Genomic DNA, 26898 nt, shown 5'->3' on the forward strand with positions numbered 1-26898 from the left:
AAGAGCTGAGCAAGCCAGGTATGGTGGTGCAAGCCTGCAAACCCAGGACTCAGGAGGCTGAGGCAGGAGGATCAATGTGAGTTCAAGGCCAGCCTAGACTACACAGTGAGATCCTGTCTCAAAAAAAGAGTAGGGTAGAGCTGGAGTTCAGTGGACAGTTCTCTGATTTTGTGGGTCAGTAGGAATAGAAGAGCTGGGAGGTGAAGTCAGGTAGGGCTCAGGACTGTAGGCTGCCAGGTTGACCTGTCTCACCCCAGGCTGAGCTGTTGAGGACCAGGCAGAGCAGCACCACTGGGCTGGGTTCCAAGTCATTGCATAGCAGGCCAGGGTTGAGACAAGTTTCAGTTGTTTCCTTACATCTGAGGCTACATGGCTCTGCATAGTGGGAAGAACTGAGTTCAAGTAGCTTGATAGAGAACCACAGGCACGAAGAGCACAGGAAAACAGGTAGTCTTGGGCCATCGCATGACTTCTCCCAGCATCCCAAGTGCAGTCTCCTCCCTTCATAATCTCTTTCCCCAGCACCTGACTGTACCTGAATGTCATTCCCTTCCAATGCCCCCTTCACTGCTCTTCCCTGCTCGGCGTGGTGCCCATCATGCCCCATGCCTCACGACAGTGCTCCCTAGACCCGCACTCTGCTCTTTGGTTGGGGAATTTCGCTTCCTCGTAGCACATCCCTTGAAAACAGTGGATACTGTGGCATGTCTGCAGATGGGATTGAACACTGCAGCCTCACCCCATGGGGGCACTGCTCAGGTAACATGCTGCTTACAGGACAGGAACCAGGACAACCAGCAGAGAAAAATGGAGAGGAGCCACTGAATGGAGTCACCAGCTTAAAGGTCACAAGTTAAGGAAGGTCCAGTAGTACTTAAGTGGAAGAAGTACAAGATCACAGCAAAAGATAGGCAATTCCAAAGCCCAGCAGTAAGCCTGGGTTAGGATTGGTCATAGGATCCCTGAAAAGCTGGGCTGTCTGGGCAAAGCTGTCAGCAAAGCAGCCTTATGGCTACCGCTGGCCTCAGACATCTGCTGAGGTGCTACAGGAGTTGGAGAACGTGAAGGACGGCTCTGTGCAACTCAGGCAATGTCTGAAAACAGATGTCAGTTCCTGCTTTGTACAGATGAATAAACCAAAGCTGAGAAACAGGGAAGGAGTTCAGGGGCTCAGTTTTGGGGGGGAAGGAGTTTAGGGGCTCAGTTTTGGCTTTGTGGAAGTCATACACCTTCAGAGGGCAGTATGAGGCAGGAACAAAGCAATTTTTGTCCTGGTAACAGCCCCTCTGAGAGTGAATGTGGTTGTTGGCATGACAACAGGGGCATCCGAAGCCCCAGGGGAGGCAGGAGCAGGTGCAGCAACAGGAAATAGATAGCAGGTGTCTCTGATTTGGCTTTATTTGCATCCAGCCTCAGAAGGTGTTTGAGAGTAAAAGGGTAATGGGCTTCCTCAGAGCCCAGGCCAGGGAAATCCTGGCCCACAGAGCAGGTCAGGAGTTAGGGCTCATTTTGTCCAAAGGTTCTTAGGACTCTAAATTACTCAGTCTCTAAATTAGAGCTGAGCCAAGGGCAGGAGGTAGCTCTGGATTTCTGGTAGATTCTGGATTTCTGAATCCTAGGCTCTGCTTCCCTCAGTTCTGAGAGATTAGACCTACAAGTGTCTGTTAAGCCTAGGTTTAGGTTTTTCCATGCAAGGCAGAAAAGCTGGAGGTGAGAGTAGGGCATTATTCTCATCTTTCCTTCCAACTCTGGGAGGCTAAGCACAACCCGGGTCAGACCATTCCCAGGGGCAAAAAGGTGTGGATTCCTGCATCCTTATAGCTATCATTCTGTGCCATCAGATGTGTCTTCTGGTGTCTGCTGCCAGGGTGCTGTGATACACAGCCTGCAGCAAAGACTTCCTCTGGGCTAGCCTCCTTTTGATGGTGATAGATGCACTAATGGAGCCACGCTCAGGATGCAGGGTGCTGAGACGAGCCTTTGGCTATAGAGGCCTCTTCTCTCTCTGTCCTTACCCCTCACCAGCCACTAGTCTCAACTTCCCCATGGTTCCCTCCCACAGAGTGATTTTGCCACTCAAGAAACAATTTTCAGGCTGGGGATTTAGCTCAGTGGCCTAAGTACCTGCCTGGCAAGTGCAAGCCTGTGGAGTTCGATCCCCAGTACCAAAAAAATTAATAATTTTCATCCAGTCAGCACCTTTCCAAAGAGACTTCAAACTCCAAAGGTTCATAAGTCAAAGGCCCAAAGGTTCTACCTTGGTCCCTATGTCCTTGTGAAAATAAAAGCCCAGGCCTCCCATACGAGCCTCTATTCTGCTTCTTTGGTTTAGGCAGATGAGCTAGAAGGACAATTCAGGAGCACAGCAGAATGAGAAAGCTTGGGCAAAACCTAGGTAGCTTTCTCCTAGCCCATCTTTTTTGTTGTTGTTACTGATATCAGGAATCGAACTCAGGACCTTGTACCTGCCAAGCAGGCACTGTGCCACTGAGCTATATATATGCCCAGCCCCTCCTAGCCTATCTTAATCAGAGTTTTTGCCAATTACTTTACTCTGTCCAGAGCCCTACCCCAACTCCTACTAGAGAATAGTCCCAGAGCTTTCCATGTCCAACCCAGATGTAGACACCTGCACACTGAAGGTGGACGGAGGTGTGTATGCACATGTCAGGGAGCCTGCAGGTGCAGCCCCAGGAGGCTGGAAGCTGTGTCTCTGCCTATTCATTTGCCAGCTCTGGGAATGCCCTGATGTTGCCGCCACTGCAAACACCCAAAGGCCATATGCAAAAGGAAAAAGCAGAGTTGATGTCCAGACTGGTGTCAGGAGAAAACACAGTAAGTCCCTGACTTACAAATGAGTTTCTTTCTGTGAGACCCTTACGTAAGTTGGAGTCATTCATAAGCCAGCTGTATGGTACACCTGTGAAAGTTTGCAACTCCAGTGTTTATTAAAGCAAGGAGTTCTTTTTTTTTTCCATCTACATTGGCTCAGCATGGGCAGGGTGTTCTTGTAAAGCCATTTAGCAGCTTGGGTAGGTTGGGGGACCCTCATCTGAGTATCCTACCACAATGGGATGGTACCTAATTTGACTGGATCAGAACACTGGGAGGGAAAGGGGGTTCTCTGAAAAGATAGGAAGAAAGGGAAGCCAGCATCCTGGTGGGCCTGATGGCAGCAGGATCTAAAGGATTAGAGGAGTGGTAGCCATCATCCCAAGCATTAAAAAATATGCAGGAGAAAAATTTTGAAATCTTATCTGCTCCTCTTTTGCCCTAACACAATGGTTACTTTTAGGGTGTGCACTGAAGTTTTCTGGCACCAGCTGAGCTCAGGGAGAGAACCGGAAAGAAAGATTAACAGGTCTAGGCCTGGCAGATCCGTTCACTTTCTCTCAGAGGTGGGGAGTGAGAACTCTTGTTTCTGGGGAAGGTTCATCCCAGAATCAGCCTCTGGACTCAGCAGATGGGGTAAAGCCCAATATCTAACCCAACACTTCCTGCGGCTTCTCCACTTTCTTCTTTAAAGGGGAGTGGAATGAGCTGTTCTTCACAATCAGGGTCCTGGCAGAGGTTCAGACTCCACATATGAAGATGAGGTTCTTTACTGGCACTGCTAGGGATCAAACCCACACCCTTATACATGCTGGCCAACCACTGTACCACTGAGCCACAACTCCAGCCTGGAAAACATGAAGTTCTTTAGACTTAGCAACCAAATATGGGAAACTGGGTATTTCTACGCTCATGAAACTCCAAAAATGTAGGTACATGTCTATTTTTCTAATAACAAAGTCTACAGTTATCTTTGTATTTCCAAAGGAATCCATGATCCTAAAAAGATTAAGAATGACTGATATATCTGGGCATGGTGGCGCATACCTGTAATCCCAGCATTTGGGAGGCTGAGGCAGGATCACCATGAGTTTGAGGCCAGCCTGTGCTATGCAGTGAATGCAAGGCCAACCTGAATTACACTATGAGACCCTGCCTCAAAAAGATAAAACAAAACACTGATCTAAACCAAAAAAAGGCAACCCTTTCCTCTTTCCTCAGTCAGCTGGAAGTCTACTCTCCCTATAGCAACACCCCATGAAGTCCACCTCACAGAGGCCCTCTGAGAACCCCTAATGTGCTCATACATCAGCTAACAGCTCTGCCTATTAGGGCTGAATATAACCAATGAACAAGAGAAGCCTTTTCCTGGAACAGGTAAGCCGAAGTCCCCTCCAAGGGTGTCCTGTAACAGAGCTCACAGGAAGACTGCAGTTAACTGCCAGGGTGATGGCAGGAGCTGGCCCAGCCACTCTTCCACACTGTAGGGGCACTGCATTAACCCTTGAGTTCCAGGACCCCACTTCTGGGGTAGAGGCGCTGAAGAATAGGACAGCTGGAAGGTAGCAGGTCGTTCCTGAGGAACCCTAATACAGCTATAACAGGGAGGCTGGAGGGATGCCTCCTCCCCGTGTTCCTCCTTCTCAAGACTAACTCTTCCCAAATGGCAGTCTCCTTGTACCCATGGCCAGTTTGAGCAATGGGTTTCTGGCTGGCGCGATGAGGTGTAATTATCCATTTATTTCTCTTTACAGCTGTGGCCCTACAAGGTGTGAAACCTGGGTTTTAAGTAACTAGAGGAAACTAAGCACAACAGGGTGAGCTGTTGCCCAAGGGATGAGATGGAGCAGGAAGGAAAATATTTATCCAGAGTGAAGAGGTGGAGGTGGTAGAATCTCCTGCCAGAGATGACTAGGCCAGTAGCATGAGGAAGATGGTCAGTTGCAGAGTTGGGTGGGTTTTTTTGTTTGTTTTTCTCTCCACACAGGGTCTTGCTATGTAATTCAGGCTAGCCTTGAACTCATTTGTAGCCCACATTGGCCTCAAATTCATGCCAATCCTCTTGCCTCAGCCTCTTTAAGTGCTAGGATTGCAGGTGTGTGCCACTGCACCTGACCAGAGTTGGGATTTTTAAAAGCAGATATATGAACAACAAACTAGAGCTGAGCACTGAGGGGAAAAAAAGGCCCCCCTGGGGAATCCAGTACTGGGGCAGGCATGACCTTCAGAGGACTGGGTTTACAGCGAGATCACTGTCTGGGTCCAGGGAACATAAGAACATTAGACATTTCTGCAGTCAGACAAGGATCTTTTAGAAAAAACAGGCAGATAAGATCACCAAAACCTCAGCCAGGCATGGTGTTGCACATCTGTAATCCCAGCACTTGACAGGCTGAAGCAGGAGGATTATTGCGAGTTCGAAACCAGCGGGGCTACAAAGTGAGCTCAAGGCCAGCCTGATCTGCATAGCAAGTACCCTATCTCAAAGACATTAAAAAAAAAAAATCACCAAAGCCTCTTATTCTGAACCAGCAAGCAGATGAAATTATGCTGGTCCTGGTCCATTGTGTGCCAGGCTGAGGGTGGGGAAGGCAGAAGGCTGCCAGTCCATTTCCAAACATGCAACTTGATTCTTTATGCAAATAGAAAAGGCAAGCCGTCCTGGTCCTTTGGAGCAGCCTTGGCTAATCTCTCCTAGGATATGCATTGATGGTGGACTCGACTGAGGGAAGGGCTCATCCAGAGGAACTGCCCGCTTGAGGAAGTAGTGGCAAAGGAGAGGTTGGGGAAAGAGGTTAGAGTAAAATTACTTAACATAATATATGTGACATTAAGAGTGCTCATTAATCTCATCTGCTATTAACATTGGTGAGAAAGAGGTAGGGGGAGCAATTATGAACTAAAGGGTTATATTAGTTTATAATTCTAGGTTTCAAACAAGACACATTGAAAACAAATGCTGGTTTTATTTTCCCACAGACTTTTTTTAATATAAAACAAAGATAAAACACATTTCAACCCTGGAATCTGCCAGCATGCCTTGTTTCTACAAGAAGCATGCCAAACTATGAGACTACATAGCAAAGAGTCTTTAAGAGCATTTGGTTGGGAGAAATAGAAAAAGCAGACCTCAGGGAAGACTGGGCAAGCCCAGAAATTGAGCTACATCCCTGAACACTACAGCAGTCCTTGTCTTTTCAGATCCTCATATGTTTTCTTATTTACAACATTCCCACTGGAGTCTTCATACTCTTCCTAAAAAGGAAGGGGTACACTTTGTTAGCTATATTCCCCAAGAGAAATATTTGGAACCAGTCTCCACGGCATACCCAGTTCTGTGGCATACCCTGGTACCCTGTTCATCTAAGACAGCCTTTCTCAAATGAGATGCCACAAGAGAATTAAATTCTCTTCTGAACATCAAGAATTGATGATCTGTCCTTAAAAGTACCTGGGAAAAAAGCTTATTCAATCACTCTGTGTTTGTGATGAGGAACACTGGTTGGGAAAAATCTGTCCTAAAATAGTGGCTTTCAAATGATTCTCAAAAAGCCTAGCTTTTTTTTTTTTTTTTTTTTTTTAAATTTTTTAAATTTTAAATCTTTTTTTAAGTCTAGCTTTCCATATAGGGGCCAAAGTAGGGGCTGACAGGAAGGCACAGAGGGCTGAATTTCCCCACTTCCAGTGCAGCTGTTTTATTCTATATTCTGTATTGGAATTCTGCATTATGGTTGAAAAGCATTTTGCTGCTCAACACTGAAAATTATTGGCCTAAAACAGCCTACTGCCTGCCTTTTGAGACTTGAGGTTAGTCTCAAATTTCCCAGGCATGTCATCCAAGGGCTGAAATCTGGTGCTGGATGACAATCTTAAGACCAAAAGGACACCTCCCTGCCTCTAGGAAAGAACCCTCTCTTATTAGATGCTTTTCTCAAAAGAGACCTACTGTATGACACAGATGCCTTCATTTATGAATCTCTGTGGCAGGACAAGGCACTGGGTACTCTTGCTTGCCATTTCAAAATTTCAGTGGGAGAATACAACCTGTCTTAAGATATACAGTGTAACAAATATCCCAGCTAAACTGACTCTACACATTATACTTGCTATTGCAATAAAGTAAGGAGCATCCTTCCTCCTTTCTACATGGTGAGGGAGCTCTGCATTGAGCTATTCCCAATGTTGTCCACATGAGCACCCACCTCAGTGTCAGGCTGCCATCGTTCTGAAGCCTTCTGCAGTTTCAGCTTGGCCCACACTGCAGGATGAGAAATGAGTAGGAATCAAGATTGGTGATTCACTAGACACAGTGTCTCAATACTCCCCATCCCAGCGGGCTCCCCCTGGATGACTCTGCCTTTGAGAATCTTGTATGCCCTCAACTAGAATTTTGGTTCTGGGTCATCTGCAAAACTCCTTTTATTACAAAACTTACCACAGTCTAGATTTCCTATAAAAGAAATATAACCAAAGACCTCTTAGAACAGAGAACAGATACTCTATAAGGAAAAAGTTAATGTGGAACAAATACTAGAAATTATGCAAGAAAAAAGTGACCTGTCTTAAAATTCATAAAAGAAGAGAAAAAGGAGGGCTGGAGATTTAGCTCAGTGGCTCAAACGCTCTCCTAGTAAGCACAAGGTCGTGAGTTTGATCTCTGGTACCAAAAAAAAAAAAAGAGAGAGAGAAAAAAGATACCAAATATTGTCAAATATACTTAAAAGTGTATGACATGCCTGTAATCCCATTACTCAGGAGGCTGAGGGAGGAGGACTGCTGCAAGTTCAAGGCCAGCCTGGGCTACCAAGTAAGTTCTAGGCCAGTGTGAACTGCACAGTGAAACCCTGTCTCCAAAGTAAAACAAAAATAATTCGACATTACAGACATGAAAATAAAAGTTCTGAAAGCTGAAAAACAAGTTATCCCCTTGAAGATGAAAAGGTAAAGGCATTAATTACTAAATTCCCACAACTTCAAAGGGAATGATCAGACATCTACATAAGAAAGGACAGATATGAATCCAGGGAAATAATGACCTGAGTCTCTAGAATGGTGTCAACAAGGTAAACTATTGGGACAAACGCCTACATGGAGTAGGGAGGACTGCTTGATCCTAGAGAGGGAAGATGATTAAAGTATAACAGGTGATAGTGAGAAGATAAAACTCCTTGGTTCATGCTGTGTTTCCAAATTTCCTATCAAGCAGAATGATCTCTCACAAAAATTAAGAGTGTCATAGAAAGTTAAAATTAAAATAGTGGCTTGGTATAGTGCCACATGCCTGTACTTCCAGCACTAGGGAGCTAGGGAGGCTGAGGCAGGACAGGCATGAATTTGAGGCCAGCCTATATTACCGAGTTTAAGGCCAGCCTGAAATTCATAGTGATATCCTGTCTCAAAAATCAACAACAAAACAACAAAAAATTCTAAGATGGATGAGAAAATGGATGATGGATGAGAAAACAGTAAATGACATATGAGAAAACGCTTAGATTTGTGTCTGGCACATAGGTACTCAACTAATCACCTTTCCTTTTCTTGCTAATTGATTTAAATTAGCTGACGTCTTCAGCCCAGATGACATGCACACCAGAAAAAATGGAGAATTTATCATTATCTACTGTGACAAAGCAGAGCCTTTCTTTGGCATATTTTGCTTAAGCTTCTCTGGAATCCAACCCAGAGTGGTACTAAAATGCTAGAAAATGCTGCTATGATTTTCTAAAAAAAGAAAAAAAAAATAGAGCAATAAGGGTCACATTACTCCAGAAAAATCTGGAAGCCATTAGAAAAGAATGTAATCATCACCGGGTACCACTGTAGGTTCATTTAAGAATGAGTCAAGCAAAGTAACTGAATTTCCTGGTTTCATCTTTTTGTTTTATTTTCAGAATTAGGGAACTGAGCCACATTCCCAGCCCTTTCAATTTCATTTTGAGACAGGGTATGCCTAAGTCACCCAAGATGCCAGGCATGGTGGTATATGCCTATAACCCCAGCAGTTGGGTGGCTGAGCCAGGAAGGTCCCCATGAGTTCGAGGCCAGCTTGGATTACATAAAAAAGTTCAAGGCCAGGTTGCTCTACATATTGAGTCTGCCTTTAAAAAAAAAAAAAAAAAAAAAACCAGGCCCAAGCAGTCCTCAAACTTGAAATGGTTTATCAAATAGCTGGTGTGTATCTCTGTACCTGGTAAATTTATTTTTGATGGGCTAGTTCACAGAATAAAAAGCTACAGACATAGGATATCACAATTTTAGTAGAAATGCTTTTATAGATAATACCACTGGATTTCATTAAAAGCATGTAAATCTCCCTATTATTATTATAAGATAATGGGTGATATTTGAATTTAGTATTAGTTAAGCAAATTTGTAACTAATTAGTATACTGGTAAACTGTCTGACTAATCATTTAAATGGGCATTTCCTGTGCCAACTCCACAAAAGAACACCTTCTTACTGTTTTTTAACCAAGTCTTAAAAAAAAAAAAAAATCCTATAAACCTAGGGTCATGCCTGAATTTCCAGTAGTCAGGAGGCTGATGGCAAGTCTGAGGCCATCTTAGGCCGAGTTCAAGGCCAGCCTGGATTACACAGTGAAAACTTGATTTAAAAAAAAAAACCAAAATCAACCAAATAAAATCAAAAAGCATATATCTATGTTAACTGAGCAATAATTAATATATTTATAAGTAAAATCCTTCATAATCTAAAAAAGATCAAGTGCAATCTAGGTGACAGTAGTGTCTCCCTCTCCCACACAATCTCCAAGGAGAGAAAAGAAAAGCTTCACGGAATGATCTAAAACAAGGAAAGCCAGGATAAGAGTTGCACCAGTGGTTCCCTCCTGAGAACATGTCTTCCCAGCAGCACTAAAGGAATGTTCTACTTAATGAGTCCTACAGGAGTCACAGCTCACTGGATGCAGACAGTACCTGTCTTTGTTGCTCCCACTTAGTGTCTTTTCCAGTGTTATTATTATTTTGGACCCAGAATCGAACTCAGGACCTCATGTTTACCAGGCATGCACTGTGCCACTGAATTATATCCCTGGCCTTTTCCCAGTATTAGACATTGGAAGCTGGATACTGGCAGAGTCTGAAAACAAAAAGGTCATACAGAGAAAAGGCAAAAATTGGGCTGGGGATTTAGCTCAGCGGCATAAGCACCTGCCTTGCAAGCAGGCAGTCGTGAGTTCAATCCCCGGTACCGATAAAAAGGAAAAAGACAAAAAAAAAAAAAAAAAAAAGGCAAAAATTCCTTTCACTGTATGCTAAGGTGAGCAGATACAAGAACGTGGAAAAATCAAATGTACAAAAGAAGAGGCTAGACATACAACTCAGTGGCACAATGTCTGCCTGGCAAGCACGAGGCCGTGAGTTCAATTCCCAGTAAAAAACAACAATAACAACTCACACACACACACACACACACACACACACACACACACACACACACAAAAGAAAAATACTGCCTGCAAAAAAGAGGGTTAAGGGGATAATAAATTCATTACCTACGAGAGATCTGTAGAGGATGCAAAAATAATGAGAAGAGCAAGCAGAGAGGTAGGGAGAAAAAAAAAAAGAGAGAAAGCACTGAGATGGAAATAAAATAACAAATGCTCTGTAGAAACCTTGAAAATATTACAGAGAGCCTTGACCACGAAATAATACAAGTAATAAAAAGTTGGCAATAATAGGGGCTGGGGATTTAGCTCGGCAGCATAAGTGCCTGCTTTGCAAGCATGCAGTTGTGAGTTTGATCCCTTGTACCGATTAAAAAAAAAATGGCAATAATAAAAACATGCATTAGGAGAAACTGATTAACTCAGATGGCTGAATAAGGAAATAAATCCTGAAAATAATATGGACAACAGATTCATGAAACTGCCAATAATATTCTCAAGTTTTAAAAATTTTCCAAAACTGAATATATAAAAAATGAGAGGATGTATCAAGTTTCTAGAATCTATGAGCTAAGCCAATGATGAAGAAACTTTTCAGAAGGTAACTTCCATTTGGCTCTACCCAGAGGATCTGACAACCCTGAGGTGGGAGTCAAAGGAGGCAGCTGACTAAGCAGCTAAAGAGTGTGTTAAGTACAGCTAACAGCAAGTGCCTCTAATGTAACTAAGGGAAAATCCCTCTGTTCAGTCTAACCAGCCTACAGTGAAACCCAGCAGAGACAAAGTAGGAAGAAACTGAATCTGCAAGGAAGACTCAAACAGAATAAAAATGTACTACTGCCAGAAAAAGAGGAATCCTTCAAGTATTTTGCTGCTGACTTTTTTGATATCTTCCGTGTGGCCTCAGCAATAAGCATCCTTTGTCCGTTTCTATTTTCTCTCTCTTTATTGGCAGTTCTTAACACATTAAAATCAGTTCAGAAAAAATAAGCATACAGTCATCCACTCAAAATCTTGCATGCAGAGGAGTTTGCAGAGCCAAGTTAAAAGCCTTGTTTTATACTCAGCATAAGATGCTTCTCAAGAGAGAAACAGTATCACGAACTCCCTGAAAAATGCAGTAATCATGACTGCTGTGGCTTTTATTTACCCACAATCCACTGCCCTTGGGCCTGAGTACAGCAGGGGAAGGGAGTTGTAGAAGTGGTGAGGGACTGGTCTGGCCTAGGGAACAGCCAACAAGCATACTTACAGGAGACAGCATCTTCAATCTGTGTCACATTAGCAAAGTGTGCAGTGTTTGGAATGCCCAAACACCTCATGCCATGAGCGTGACGCCATTCCTGAAGGGGAGAAGCAGGACAATGTGAAGTGGGAAGAGCTGAAAGAGCACTAGCTTCATTCTACTGAGCAACCCTGGCCTGACTCTGCAAAGAACTCAAACTAAAGGCAGCATTCCTTTGTAGTTTGTTACCAGCTGGCTCGAAGTGAAAAAGGCTGGTATTTTAAAGCAGCATTTCATTAGGTCAGGTTTGAAAAATCTACATTCTAAATTTGGTAGTCTTACAGAGAAATTTCTGGGTCACGACCACAGAAAAACAATGCAACTCTACCTTGTCATCTTCTATGAGGTAGGAGAAAATGGCACAGTGCCAGAAACCCACCACCAGCACAGAATATGACAAGCTGGTATTATCTCTGAAAGTAAAGAACAATGTTTATCAGATGTAAGTGAAAATGTGAGAATGCAGGAAGAGACATTGAGGTAGTGATATTTTTGGTTCCTGGATGGTAAACAACATAGGTTTTTTACCCTAGTGCCATTTGAGACAACACAGAGCTTCTTAGGGACTCAGAAGGACCCAGGACCAATTAGTAACATGTATCTAAGAGGAATTCATAAATTACCACCTCTAGCATAAATCTTTTCAAAGAACTGAAGGCAGAGGGGCTGGGGATTTAGCTCAGCGGCATAAGCACCTGCCTTGCAAGCAGGCGGTCGTGAGTTCGATCTCTGGTACCGATAAAAAAGGAAAAAGACAAAAAAAAAAAAAAAAGAGTACAAGAACTGAAGGCAGAAATGAAACAAGGATGTACCCATTCACTAGAGTATCACCTACATAAAGCCTTGTGTCAAGAACAGCTTAATAAATGCTGGCACCTTAATTTCTTTTTTCTTATTTTCAAAGAGGCACAGCCCATTTAAAACGTAGTGGAGAAGAGAGCCCTACTGCTCCTCGGTCCTCACAATGGAGTAAATGACCAAGTAATCAGATGGTCTAAAATGCTAACAGAGCTGGGCATGGTGGTGCATGTCTGTATTCCCAGCATTTGGGAGGGTGAGGTCGAAAATTCAAGGCCAGTCTGGAATACACGTGCACCACAAAGCCAGTTCCTGTCTCAAAAACAAACCACCACCAAAACAAAAACGTGCTAACAGAAGTATAGTGATGCACACCCATTACTCCAGTACTCTGGGAGCCATATTGCAATCCTACCCTTGCCTGGGTGACGCAATAACTTAGAAACCTTGTCTCGAAGATTTAAAATGGCCAGGGTTATAGCCAAGTGTGTACATGCTGGATTTAATCCCCAAAACTAGGGAAAAAAATCCCAAGAAACAAAAACCAACAACAGGCCCCTCCCCACCATTCCCCTAAAAAACCTGTAAAGAAAAAGTAGTACAAGAACAAACAAGAAGCTGGGCATGGTGGCTCACCCTGTAATTCCTGCACTCGGGAGGCTGAGGCAGGACGATTGTAAGTTCAAGACCAGCCTAGGTTACAAAAGTGAGCCCAAGGCCAGCCTGAACTGCATGGAGACCCTGTTTCACAAAGACCAAAAAAAAAAGAACAAACAAGAGTGCCAGGTGTGGTGACATAAGCCTATAATCCCAGCACTTGGGAAATGAGGCAGGGAGGACTGCAAGTTTGAGGCTGGTCTGGGCTCTGTAGTAAGTTCAAGGTCAGCCTGAATTACACAGACCCTATCTCAAACAACAATAACAACAAATAAACAAGCACACCAAAATGATGCTCAGGCACTGTCCCACTGTCCAATTGTCCCAGGTATTCTAGGCAGCTAGCACTGGTACCAAAGACCAAATGTCATGGGATTCTCTGATGTCCTTCATGCTAACACTAGTGGTTCCTACAGCCCACTCCTATCCTTTCCTCTAAAAATCTCATATTTCAACTTCCACTCCCCAGAGAAAAGGCTCTGAATTCCTTACAGCGAAGTGCCGCTGGAAGGCCTTAGGCCCTCGGTAGGTGTAGTTTCCACAAATCTCACAATTGTAGTTGATATTTAGGCCATGTAGCTTATACAGCCAGTAGGGGATGGGCTAAAAGAAACCAAATAAGAAACGTTATTAGTTCACCATGGTCTGTAAACTGTGTCTGCAATGGGAAATGGGGAGAAAGCGCTGGTGTGTGACTTACTTTGCCATCCCAGCCCAGGGGCAGGTTTTTGGGGTTGTAAATGATCTCATTCTCTTCATCTTCGCTTTCACTCTCACTGATCTGCTCTTCCTCCTCCTCTTCTCGCTCTTCTCCGGTCCTAGCTTGCTTGCGTTGTACATTTTCATGAGTGAGCTGTCGCTGTTCCTAAAGCAGATCATAAATGAAAAAGTCAGAGCAAGAAGTACAGAACGTGGGGCTGGGGATTTAGCTCAGTGGCATAAGCGCCTGTCTTGCAAGCACCTGGTGGTGAGTTCAATCCCTGGTACCGATAAAAAAAAAGTACAGAATGAGAAGTGCAATTTCCTATAACCCTTACTGACACCTCACTTCCAAGGTTAAGTTTCTTTATTGCAGGAAGAGGAAAAGTCTTGCCTATTTATTTATTTATTTATTTATCCTGGTACTAGGGATTGAACTCAAGATCTTACACTCAGTGCTTATACTGCTGAGCTAAGTCCCCGGCTTGCCTTTATTTTTAGAACTCCTCATCAGCATACCCTACCTGATCCCAAAAGAAGCGAAGGTTTTAGATCACTTGCCTAATTACTCATGTGAGGCTGCAGATAATCATAAACCAAAAGAACAGACTAATTTCTTCCACCTGGTTTTTAAACTCATTTTTTTTTTCTGCTGTTGCTGTTCTCACTGGGATGATCACTTTACAACATCCCCTGAATCAACCCATGCTAGTTTAGTTTTCATTTGTTGGTCAATTTATCTTATTCACTAAGCCACATCTAGTGGTGCATCTTTTTTTTTTTTGTCTGTGTTGAAGATCTGGGTGAAAACCCACGGCCTCACACATACCAAGAAAGCACTCTGAAAATCAACAAGTATTAATAAATGGTGAAGGGATAGTCAGTACATAATGAGAACTAGAAACCATTATGCTGGATTATCACAGGATTCCAGAGTACTGCCCCCTGCTGATAGGGAAAGCCAAATGCTCTCCAAGAAGGGAGAAAGTAGGGACACCGCAGATCAAGGGTGTGATACAATAACCTTCCTACCATCTTCTGAGGACCAGCGACCCAGACTGCTGCCCACACTAGCACAGCCCAAGTTTACTGTGGAGAATCTGTCTGCCTGATGCCTAATGCTGGCTACCTTTTCACTGAAAGCAGCTGTAAGAGACCCAACAGGTCAATGGGCCCACAGAAACAATACAGGTGGGTCCTCAAACAAGGGCAAACAAACATGTCCATGGCAACTGCCAAAGACAGGTAAGCCAGTTCTCAGGGAGGCTCTATGAGCACCCGTGTGGGGAAAGGCTCCGATGCCGCTGACGACTGCACAGAGCAGGCACGTCTGAGGACTGAGTACTTCTTCCTATCTAGACACATGCTGTGCTTCTTCACCTTCTTTTCCTGGAGAGAGAAACAGAGTTCCTCCCACTCCTCCCTTTCTCTGAGGTATGCTTCTTGGGTAGACTAGATATCTTTCCTCCAAGAGAAGGTTCACAGCTAGCTCTGTACTAAGTTTCCTACTCTTCTCTGTCTATAAATAATGTCTTTTCAGTCCTTCTCTTACTCTTTGAATGCCTGCTTTGTGTCGTCTGCGCCCTACTCCCTTGGCATATGCTGACCTCAGGCCAAGAGCCTACATTATTCTGGATCCTATGTTGATAGGGGAGACTATGCCTGGCCTTATGACAGGAACTGGACTGCCTTAGGAAGGTCACCTAACAAGAACCTACTGAAGGGCCAAGGACCTCCAGAGAACTCTGTTTTGTGCTGAACTAGTTAAATCACCTACCCCTTTTCTTTTGAACCTGAAAAAACAAAGCAAAACAAAGCAAAGCAAAACCCTGAGTTCCTATCTTACCCTCATACTTTGTAACATTTATGGCCTTCAGCAGACCTAGTTACTTACCCCAAGAATCTCGACATATTCATAGATCTGGGCTTCTAGGAAAGCAATGTCTTTGTTCCTCTCAGTGTCTCTAAATAGAAAAAACAAACTTTATCACTCAAGAGTGCTTTCTTTAACCCAAAACTTTGTTCCCTCAGTCTGGGAGTTTTTCTTACATGACTACATTTAAAATAACCACATGAGAAACATCATGCTGTGAAAATAAATGCTCTGTTCATCTTACAACTCACAGAAGTCCTGAGGTTGTTAAAATGTATGGAGGCTTCCTCTATAACAGTAATGGTGAACCTTTCAGAGATGGAGTGCCCAAATTCAGAAAAAGTATAATGAAACTGTAACCCAAAACCCACTTATTGTAAAGTGCCAATAATGCAATTAAACCTGAATACTGAGGTTTTAGTTTAGAAAAATCAACTCATACATTAACATTTTTTGTCTTAGAAAAAACACAGTAATATGCGTGCTACAGGTTCACAACCACTGCTCTAGTACCACACTCATAGTATAAAAGACTTACCAAGATCATTTTTTTTTTTTTTTGGTCCTTGTGATCCAAAAAAGCAATGTAGTATACAAGAATGAAGTTCTGGTGCTAGGCACAGTTGGCATATGCCTATAATCCCAGCACTCGGGAGGCTAAGGCAGGAGGATCATTGCAAGTTTGAGACTAGCTGAAGCCCTGGGCTGCAAAGTGAACTTGAGGTCAGCCTGAAGTGCATAGTGAGACCCTGTCTCAAAAACAAAAGAAAAGAAACAAAAAAACCAAAGCAGCAGCTCTGTAGGCAGGCAGACTTGGGCTGACACCCTTCTACTGCTGATAACTATAAGTCAGTGGTTACATTCTGTAACTTTTCTGAGTTATTTGCAAAAATCAGGTTAACAGCAACTTCTAGGGTTGTGACAATTACTATTCTTGAACAGTCACAGCCACTAGCAGAGATAAAGACCAGACTGGACCTTTACAAACTGATACTCATGGGCTGGGGATTTAGCTTAGTGGCATAAGTGCCTGCCGGGCAAGTGCGAGGTCGTAAGTTTCGTCCCTAGTTCCAAAAACCAAAATAAAATAATATAATAAACTGATACTTGTGATAAGTCTTTAATCACTGGATGAAATTCTGCATGGGAACAAAATTTTAAAAATGTGGGGCTGGAGATTTAGCTCAGAGGCATAAGCGCCTGCCTTGCAAGCAGGCAGTCGCGAGTTCGATCCCGGGTACTAATAAAAAGGAAAAAAGACCAAAAAAAAAAAAAAAAAAAAAAAAAAGAAAGAAAAAAGAAAAACATGACAGTGTGCCACCCCAGCTACTCACCTCTTAGTGCCCTTGGATTTGGGATTTTTGGCAAACAGGGAGGTGTCAAGAGATTCCAAAGACTTCCCTTTGGTGCTGAACAGCCTCTGGGCTCGCTCTTCAAGGGTGCTAAGGAGACAGGAAGGGCACAGGATTTTGGGATGAGTTTACTACACAGGCTTATGTTTTTTTGTAGTACATAGTGACAGAAAGAAAGGTAACAAAGGTCCCTTAGAGTACCATGCAAAGGCAGATCAAATAGGACCACGCTGATGGAAAAACTAGTCTCTTACCCACCGCATTTCAGGCCTAAAGCTAAGAGTGCAGACTTCAATCTGTCTAGACCCAGAGAGGCCAACTCCTGTACAAAAGAGAAACAAGTTACAACATTAACAGGAACAGCTTTGGGGAAGTACTTGCAGGCTAGAGTATGAGAGTTTCCAGAACCACACATCCCACACCTCATCACTTAGCTGTTAGTTCATGTTCTCTACAGGACTGACTATAGTCATTCAGACTTGGTCATACTGGTAGAGTCCCATCACTTCTACTATGGTTTAATGTTGTTAGAATTATTTCCTATTTCTTTGAGTTGTTAGATATGTGTGTTCCCTTAAATTCCTTCTGACTCTCCCCATTTAAGAGACTGCGTACAAAGCCTTTGCATTGGACTATGCTCCCAGGTGTTTTTTGGTGACGGGGTCATGCTATGTAGTTCAGGCTGGTGGTCCTCTTGCCTTGGCCTCCAGAATGCCAGGATTACAGCAATGCAACACCATGTCTGGCTTGGATATGTTTTTTTCTTTTGACCTTTCAACTTACCTGTGGATGTCTGCTCCTAGGAAATGATGTCTTACTGTTATAGTCCCATGGCATTAAGCACAGAAAAGTGAGTGGTCCCTCTGAAAAACGGATAGATGAGACCAGTACTGCTGCTGAGAAACATACCTCCCAGGAGGAAAACGCAGACAGATCAAGATGGGCGCCAGCATGGGTCAGGGCACTGCTTGTCTCTTTCTGGCAAGAAAAATACACCATTTATTAAGATCTAAATTTATGGGGCTGGGAATTTAGCTCAGCGGCATAAGCGTCTGCCTTGCAAGCAGGCAGTCGTGAGTTTAATCCCTGGTACCGATAAAAAGGAAGACAAAAAAAAAAATAAATAAATTTAAAAAAAAAAATCTAAATTTATTACAATGAAGGTAAGGAAGCCATCTAAATTGCCATGGGCTGGCTGGGTGGGCCCCTTTCTTATATCATCTATGTATAAGGTTCAAATTCCCACAGAAATGGAACAGAGAAAACAGATAACCCATTTTCTACCTGAAAGTTCAAGAAAATTTATCCCCAGGAGTGAAATGATACATAGATTCTTTTCATTCTTTTTTGGATACTTAGATTTCTACCACATAATCTGGTCAGTTTTTGGTCAGAAAGAAAACACAGCAGTCATGATATGGTTGGTGAAAATTCCAGGCCTAGTCAATGGCAAATGGGTCCTGACTAATCTCATTTGAAAGCACACAAAGACAACTAAGCCTACTTAGCAGGGAACGTTGCCAGCCAGACTAATGCTGGGGGAGCAGCATCTAATGTCCTGAAGTAGAGGCTCATTATTAAATCAGTTCAGTTCCCCAGCATAACCTGCACCTCACTCCTACTGAAGCTCACCGGCCATCCAGGAAAGGTACCGTTCTCCCATTTTTTCTCAAATTCATTCTGTATCTTCCCAAAAAGTTCATTCTGATCTTGAAGGGGCTTCACTCTGTCTGTGTAATCCTGAAGATACTCAAGAAGCATTTCAAGGTACCTATAGAGGAACACACAATACAGACAAAGCTACCAAGGTTTCTGTCTTTGACACAGTTTTATGCCATATAAACTACACTTATAATTCTAATAATATTAGTTTTAAAAGTAATACCCATGTTACTTTTTTTTTTGTGATGCTGGGGATCAAACCCAGGGCTGTGTGTGTGCTACATAAATGCTCTATGTCACTGAGCTACAACCCTAGCTCAACAATCATTTTTCTTGGAGTGGGGCAGGGGTTGAGGCCTGCTTTACAATGTGCCTCAAACTAATGGTATCCTCCTGCCTCAGCCTCCTGAGTACTGGGATTATAGGCATGCACGACCATGCCCAGCCTCAACAATGATTCCTTTTATTTCAAAACCAAGAATCAAACTCAGGGCCTCATGCTTGCCAGGGAGGAACTGTACTGTTGAGCTATGTCCCCCGCCCTTAACAATCATAGGAAGTCAGAAAAGCAGAATCACTAATTAGGGGCATAATTAACACAAAGATAACTTTCTGACATCAGGTCTAGGCATCCCACTTCAGCTACAACCAGAGAAAGCTTAACTTTTTTGCCACCAACTTCGTCAGACAGCTCCCTGAATGGAACCTTCATTTACAATTAGACAAAATCAAGGACATACAGAGTTTGGGGATGTAGCTCAGCGGCACAGTGTTTGTCTAGCCTGTGCGGCCTTATGTCAGTGGTGGTGAACCTAGCATATGTGTTGTTTTTCAACAGAAGATGTTAATGTATGAGTTGTTTTTTCTAAACTAAAACCTCAGTACTCAGGTTTAGTTGCAGTGTTGGCACTTTGGAATAAGTAAGTGGATTTTGGGTTGTAGTTTCGGCACTCAGTTTCTAAAAGGTCTGCCATCACTACACTGGGTGTTCAAAGAATATGGCCCTAAGACCAAAGATGTGCCTATGGTGTCAACCTTGCCCAAAGCCACAGTATTACAAACATTTTTTCTTTTTTCTCTGTCTGCTTGAGACAGGGTCTCACCATGCACTTCAGGGTGGCCTTGAGCTCACTCTGTAGCCCAGGCTAGTCTTGAACTTGCAATGATCCTCTTGCCTCACCCCCCCCCCCCGCCCCTATGCTTGGATTGCAGGCATGTGCCACCACACCCAGCCAAATGCTTTTTCTCTCCTTTGGTTTTTTGAGATAGTGTCACTGTAGCTCAGGCTGGCCTTTAACATGTGGTGATCTTCCTGCCTCAGCCTCCCGAGTACTGGAGTTACAGGCATGTATCATCACGCCCAGCTAAATGCTTTGTTTTAATTTTTACTAGTGTTAGGTGATTTCTTACTGTAATGTTTGTTTTTTTTTTTTTTTGTAGTTCTGTATTATGTGTAACCTTACACCGCTTTGTTTTGTTTTGTGTTTTTCTCTTTTTCCTCTTAAATAAAATTTTAAAAAATATTAATTTTTACTAGTGCATGCTTGCAGTACATGACTGTTTCATCACAGGGAGTCAGTACACGTACTTAACACACCTAAATTCTTTTTATACCCCTTTCCCATTTCCTCCCTATTCAAATACGTTAAAGCCCTATCATTTACAGCTCTTATCCTTCAGTAAACTTGGAAATCATTCACGTACATTTAACAGACAACAAAATTCACAACTCAGCATTCAAACTTTGATATTATCTTCTAATCAAATCCAGGAGAGACCTGGAAGCTAGCAACGCCTACCTCTTATACTCTGCATTCTTCCTTTCTTTAGGAATGTCAAATAACTGGTCAAAGATTGACAGGTATGTGATGTAATCCAGCTTCTGTAAAGAAATGATGGGAGCCAATAAGGTGCACTAATTTCCAATAAGTGAGATCAATATTGAGTGTTCTCTAACAAAGACAACAAGGCCTAGCTCATCTTAGTTTCTTCTTTCTCTTCACTCAATTCCTGCAGTAACTGGAAATGTTAAGACCACTGAATCATGATGGACATCAGACACATAACTAATTCTACAATATAAGATCAACTTAACGAACAGTAAACTAAAAGAAATATTTGTCAAGTAACAGGCTCTTGGTTAGAGTCTGGCATCCTAAAATAAGGTCCTAAAGGTCCCACTTATCATTTATCACAACTACTCATTCAATGTCTGTTCTAAGTGTGGGGAGTCAGAAGGGAACCCCTCATGGAACATTTCTTTTGTACGAGGGATTGAACTTATAACCTTGGGTTGCCAGGCCAGCACTTACTCCACTGAGCTAAATCCTTGGCCCTCTCATGGAACTTTTCTTTGAAAAGACATTAAGGAGCCTGTTGCTGGCAGAAATCATGTTCTATCTCTCATACAACTAGTACTGTGTGCACCTAACACAAGAGTATGGTATTCTGCCAGCTTTACAAAAATTTTTATTTTTATAAAAGCAAAGTATACTTTTATTAATAAAATAATAAAAATTTATTAATAAAATGCTTACTTCATTACTGTAGATATCTGATTTTCATTCTGAATGCCATCTCATTCCAAGAAAGCTTATCAATTCTCTTTAATGCTTACAAAGTAGTTATTAAAAAAAATAAAAGGCAGACTCTAAATGCTTTATGCCTAGTGGTACCATCCTGACTTGGCCCCTAGAACCATAGCCTCTTCCCTTCCAGGCCTCACCTCAGACGCCTTCAGGTTAATGTACTTGAGGTAACAGTCATGGAGATCGAGGTAACGGCCATATCCCTCTTCATCTGTGAACTCCACCAAGTCTGAAGGAATCAGACACGTCAGTCAGTGATTCAGACACTACAAACCACTCTCTTGGACTTGCCTTTGCAAATGGACCCAAGTTGCACAAGGCAGGCCTTCACCCAAATGTCTTCCCTAAGATGTCTGCTTTCCAAGCCAGTGAACTGACGACAAGGCCAATTTAGGATGGTATTTATTCCAGAAACCAGAAATAGAAAACTAGTATGAAAATTTCAGTATAAATTTCTCTGAGACTCTGTGGGCAAACCTGTGCTGTCATTAACTTACATTTTGCTAGTGCTGGAGACAAATATTAAACCTACTTACTTTGTGCCTCTTCACTTGGATTCTCTCGAGCTTTCAGGAGCTCCTCAAATTCGACTGACATTGGCACACAAATCTGAAAAAAGACAAAAGCTCAGGTAACTTGTCACTATAGAACTTTCAATGTCACAGGAATGAGATATAAGAAAGTTAGACTTCTGGGCTGGGGATTTAGCTCAGTGGTGTAAGCACCTGTCTGGCAAGCACAAAGTCATGAGTTCAATCCCTAGTACGAAAAAGAAAAAAGAAAAGAAAGTGGATTCTTTTTTTTTGGTCTTTTTGAGACAGCGTCTCACTATGGAGTTCAAGCTGGCCTTGAACTTGCGACAATCCTCCTGCTTCAGCCTCCCAAGTACTGGGATTATAGGCACGTGCCAGCCTGCATGCCTCAAAAGTTGGATTTTTAATGTTTCACAAGGCCTTGATTTTTCACAAAGAGCCTACTATTCTTCTTTTATATTATACTGACTAAAACTGCTAAAGTAATATATGCTCAGAACATGAAAAGTTCCCCACTATTATAAACTCCTTTGAAAATATGTTAACTGCACTTTTAAAAAATTTTTATTGTTTGTAATACTAGATACTGAACACAGTGCCTTTGCACTAAACTATACCCCTAGCCCTCTTTAAAATTCTGAGACAGGGTCAAAGCTGCTAAATTACCTAGACTGGGCTCAAAGCTGTGATCCTCCTCCCTTAGCCTCCCAGTCTGCTGAGAATAGTCATGTGCCACCATGCTTAGCAGGTAACTACTTTGACAAACTTTTTTCTTTTCTTTTTTTTTTCTTTTTCGTTTTTATCGGTACCAGGGATCGAACTCACGACTGCCTGCTTGCAAGGCAGGCGCTTATGCTGCTGAGCTAAATCCCCAGCCCTGACAAACTTTTTTCTACACGGTGGTTCCCAAACTTCGTTGCACATTCAAATCATCTGGGGAAGCAATATGAGATGGTGATTTTTGAAGAAGACAAAATGGAGAAGACACGATTGCAAAGGGAGAACCTAGATAATGATGCAGACTGGACAAATTCTTGAGCAACTCAAAGAGGAGCTCTAAAGCAGAGATTACTCATCAAAAGAACCCCGTGTTAGGCATAAAGAACCAGTCCCTAGTACCTCTACCATGCTCAAACTCTGTCACTAGTAAGGGGCTGTCAAAGAGGGCAGCTTAAAAGCTGATGTGGAACTCCCAACACACTGTGAACTGTAGGTTATCAACTATTTTCACTGAAGCTGAATGGAATGTTCTCTTTTATTATTTATTTAAGTACGTATGTATTTTTGGATATATGTACTTTTTTTTGTACCGAGGATCGAACTCTCCTTATGCTTGCCAGGTAGGCATTTATGCCACTGAGCTAAATCATCATTCTGTTCTTTTATTGTACATTTTTGGTCTTGCTATGTAGCCCAGGCTGGCTTCGAATTCACTATGTAGCCCAGGCCAGCCTTGAACTCATGATAATCCTCCTTCCTCAGCCTTCTGAGTGCTGGGATTACAGGTACCCCACACCATGCTCAGCTTGGTGGGTTCTTTTTTGAAGGGACATCTGAATGGCCCATCTTTTCTTTGTATCTTTCCTGTAGAATGCTATTTGGTAGTTGGGGAGAAAATGCATCCTCCTTTAAAAAACATTTTTCCCCCTTCATTCAAAAAATTTATTTATTGAGCCTGGTGTGGTGGCTCACGTCTGCAATCCCAGCATGTGGGAGGGTGAGGTAGAACTGTTGTGAGTTTAAGACAGCCTGGGCTACAAAGTGAGCTCAAGGCCAGCCTGAACTGCATAGCGAGGTCCTGTCTCAAAAAGACCAAAAAAGAAAAAAAAAAAAAAAAATTGTTTATTTATGGAGAAAATACCATACCTCATTTGGGTGCTTTCGGTGGAATTCCTTTATTTGCTTTAGTCTATTATAGAATTCAGCAAATTCATTTGGTCCTGAAATGGCATTGAGCTCCTCCTTTCGTAACCTACAGGTTCAGAAAAAATCCAAACCGGACAGAACACAAATTCAGCCCTTTAATCATGGCTCTCAGAAGCACTAACTTCTGGACTGGCTAAAACTGTCACTTACCCATCCTTATCATCATACAAATCTCTCAGGTTCCCACTGACCTCCATGTACCGCTGAAAGGCAAAACAAACTAATTAAAATGAAGCGATTTGTACAACGACTGCAAACCAAAAAAGCTTCTCTAGTGAAAGCCCAGGGAAATCTTATGAGATATGGCCTTGTAAGCTTCCATGCTTTCTCTGGGATGTAGCTCAGGGGTAGAGTACATTGCATAGCACATAAAAGGTCCTGGCTTTTAACCTCAGCAACACTGAGAAAAATTCAGGGATTTGATACCCTGCAGCTGACAAGACTTCTAATTTCTGTGACTTCCTCCTGTGGGCTGCAAAGGATCCTCGGACACCCTCAAGTCACGTAACGGAAACAGAGACCTTTGAGATTGTAGCTGTGAACTTCACCAAGGCAGAGTGGGATTTGCTGAATTCCTGTCAAAGGAAACTCTACAGAGATGTGATGTGAGAAATATCTGTAACAGAACTTGGGAGGATGAGGAAAGAGAACAGCTATAAGTCCAAGGCCGGCTTGGGTTACTTAGGGACTGAAGACAAACTTGACTATATAGTAAGACCTCTCAAAAAAAAAAGAAAGAAAGAAAAGTTCTTACGTAGTCTTTGCCGACTATTTATATCTAACATTTCCTCCTTCAGCTGAACACCTAACATTCTCAAAGATAAAAGGATGATCCAAGAAGATTTTTACTTCAAAAACTTTGGACGATGAGTACACACGCTAAATAAACATTATATTGCCTGAAAGACTTTCTTTCCAGTCAAAGTATATTGACTCAGGATAATACAGCCCCAAACTATTCTTTAAAACCTTCAGGGCCAGATTTATTTCAGAATTTTCTCTCTCCAAATTTGTTTCAGAATTTTTCCCTCTCCTCTTCCCTGTTTTGTTTTTTTTTTTTTTTTTTTTTTAGCAGTGTTGGAGATCAAACCCAGGTCATTGCATATGCTAGACAAAGGTTCTACCGCTGAAATATACCTCCAGCCTTGTAATTTTTAAGTTCAGAAAGATACAGTATATTGTGTAATGTTCCTCACAGAATATGGAGCATAAGTGGGGCAAATAAAAACCATACATAAAGAGACTGTCATCACTTCAAGTTTACTACCAAATAAGTTCGGGTCAAATTTTGGTGCAAATGTACAACAAAGAAAAATAAAAATTCTCTTGGTTCTCACAGAAGTTTGGATTTGGGAACTTAAAGAACTGGGGGTTTATAATCTATCCTGCAAATCAGAAGCTCTAAGTGTTTACTTTTGTTCTGTTTTGTTTTTTGAGACACAGTCTTGCTATGCAGTACAGGTTGACCTTGAACTCACTATATAGCCCAGGCTGGCCTTGAACTGTCAGCAATCCTCCTGCATCAGCCTCCCTAGTGCTGGGACTTACAGGTGTGCACCACCACATCCGGCATCTAAGTTTTTTGTATCTTTCTTTTAAATAGATTTCAAACCTATGAAAAGTATGGAGCATAGTATAACAAGCCCCCATTAAATGATCAGTCAGCTTAATTATCAACAGTTTTTAACTAGTTTCGTTTTTTTTTTTAATAAGAAACAACTATTACTAGGCAAATACTGTTTAGTAGAAATATCTCAAAATAGCGTTCTGGGAGGAAAACATCCAATATACTAACACTTTTCTGTTTTTGAGAGAAAGGACAGTGCCTTCGGTGACTGATAATAAAGGTTACAAGATAGTGCCTTGCAACTCTTCTTGGCACATCCGAGGGATACAGGATGCGATAAAGGGCATCTCACCAAGCAGTGTAGAATAAGTGGGTGCCCACTCAAAGAAGTAACCCTGAAGTTCGCAGCTTTGTGGATTTTAGCCCAGGATACTACCTGTGACTTGACCTTTGGCCACAGCTCGTGATGAAACCCCTCCCGCTGTTTTTCCGCCCGTCCCAACCCACACTGAAGCAGGACAGCGGGGCAGGCACTCACATCTTGCATGGCCCGAGTGCGGTGATCGGAATTGATCTGGTCCCGGAGCTAAAGAAAGGCAAACAGTGACACAGACTGTTAAGAGTCCAACAGTTGAAAAGGCCGCCCTGGGGCGGTGCTTCCCCGCCGAAGTCCTAGCGGCTGCAGCAGAGGATCCTCCGAGGTGCTGCGCCTCGATTAGACCTTACCAAAGCCAGAGCCTATACGGAACCCCGTGCAGAGGCAAAGCGGCGCGGGGTGCGGGGAGGGGAGGGTCTGGGACCAAAGAAGGCTCTCAGTGGTTAAACACGGACCAGGGGTCCAGCCTATGTTGTAGCTCCTGCCCACGCCCCGCTCACCGTAGACTTCTTAGTGAGCATCTCTTTGGCCATTACGTCCATGAGCCGTTCCTTCTCCTCATGGTACCGCCGCTGCTGCTCTAGAATTGTCTCCATAGTCCCTACGCGACAGCACAATTCAGGCCACGGACACGACCGGAAGCAGCTCCTACCGCCTTGAGTACCGCGTCCATTAGCTACGCATCCGGCTGCGCCAAAGTTCCGCGAGCGCCGGAAGCGCTTCGGGAACGCCAGAAAAAATGAGCACCGCAAGAAAAGCCGATCTGTGCTACCGAGACGGCAAGAGTGCCCCCTGCTGATCGGAGGGGTAGAGACGTGATACCCAGTGGTTCTGGGATACCTCTTAACCTCTTAACAGGTACACAAAAATCTGGGAACCTGAAAACTAGTGACCGCTGATTTCCTGAGATATTTTGGTGGCAGCTAGGCGACCAAGAACAATAGGTGAACCACGCGATCAGGGACACGTGGAGCATGAAGAGTTAAAGAATACATGTGAGTTGGGAAACTGAAACTTGAGTCTGTAGTTTTCAGTTTGATAACATTTATTCCCTTCTCTGGACCGTATTGTCTTTCTCAGTAAAATGGGAGCGAAAGTGTTTTTGTTTTAACGAAATCCACATGTGAAAACAATCTCGTCCATTAGCAAGGGATTCATCGAATAAAATACGCAAGCCAAATGCTCTGTAAGTATCTTTAAAAAAATTTTTTTTTGTCCACTTGTAGGTGAAACCATGTCGATTTGTTCAGATTAGCCCAAATTTATTAATAGCGAATGCATAAACATAATGATAGATATAGTAAAAATACACACATATATATATATATATATATGCAGTAAAGGA

At 42.8% G+C, this 26898-nt stretch overlaps 1 protein-coding gene across 1 annotated transcript; it reads right to left on the reverse strand.

Annotated features, from left to right (window-relative positions):
* Positions 1–5795: 5795 nt before the first annotated feature.
* Sf3a3 (splicing factor 3a subunit 3) lies at positions 5796–26263 on the reverse strand. The gene is made up of 17 exons (XM_003462256.5): positions 26054–26263; positions 25716–25763; positions 23761–23813; positions 23551–23656; positions 21688–21760; positions 21289–21380; positions 20363–20445; positions 18534–18672; positions 17811–17879; positions 17156–17223; positions 16884–16991; positions 15571–15640; positions 13678–13842; positions 13470–13580; positions 11490–11580; positions 7035–7090; positions 5796–6087 (listed from the first exon to the last, which is right to left on the reverse strand). The coding sequence occupies exons 1-17, from the start codon at positions 26147–26149 to the stop codon at positions 6010–6012; spliced, it is 1506 nt and encodes a 501-aa protein (XP_003462304.1). The 5' UTR covers positions 26150–26263; the 3' UTR covers positions 5796–6009.
* Positions 26264–26898: the final 635 nt, after the last annotated feature.

The sequence above is a fragment of the Cavia porcellus genome, unplaced genomic scaffold (assembly GCF_034190915.1).
Source record: "Cavia porcellus strain 051 isolate PalLab524CR breed Dunkin Hartley unplaced genomic scaffold, mCavPor4.1 scaffold_25, whole genome shotgun sequence".
NCBI classification, from domain to species: domain Eukaryota; kingdom Metazoa; phylum Chordata; class Mammalia; order Rodentia; family Caviidae; genus Cavia; species Cavia porcellus.

What these genes read in the sequence shown, in the direction of transcription:
- Sf3a3 (XM_003462256.5), bottom strand. Translation starts at nt 26,149, where the DNA reads ATGGAGACAATTCTAGAGCAGCAGCGGCGGTACCATGAGGAGAAGGAA. An exon ending in AAGAATGCAGAGTATAAGAG is followed by an intron (nt 18,673 to 20,362) that starts GTAGGCGTTGCT and finishes GTTCCTCTATAG; the next exon opens with GTACCTTGAAATGCTTCTTG. An exon ending in TTAGGCCTGAAATGCGGTGG is followed by an intron (nt 16,992 to 17,155) that starts GTAAGAGACTAG and finishes CTGTCTCCTTAG; the next exon opens with CACCCTTGAAGAGCGAGCCC.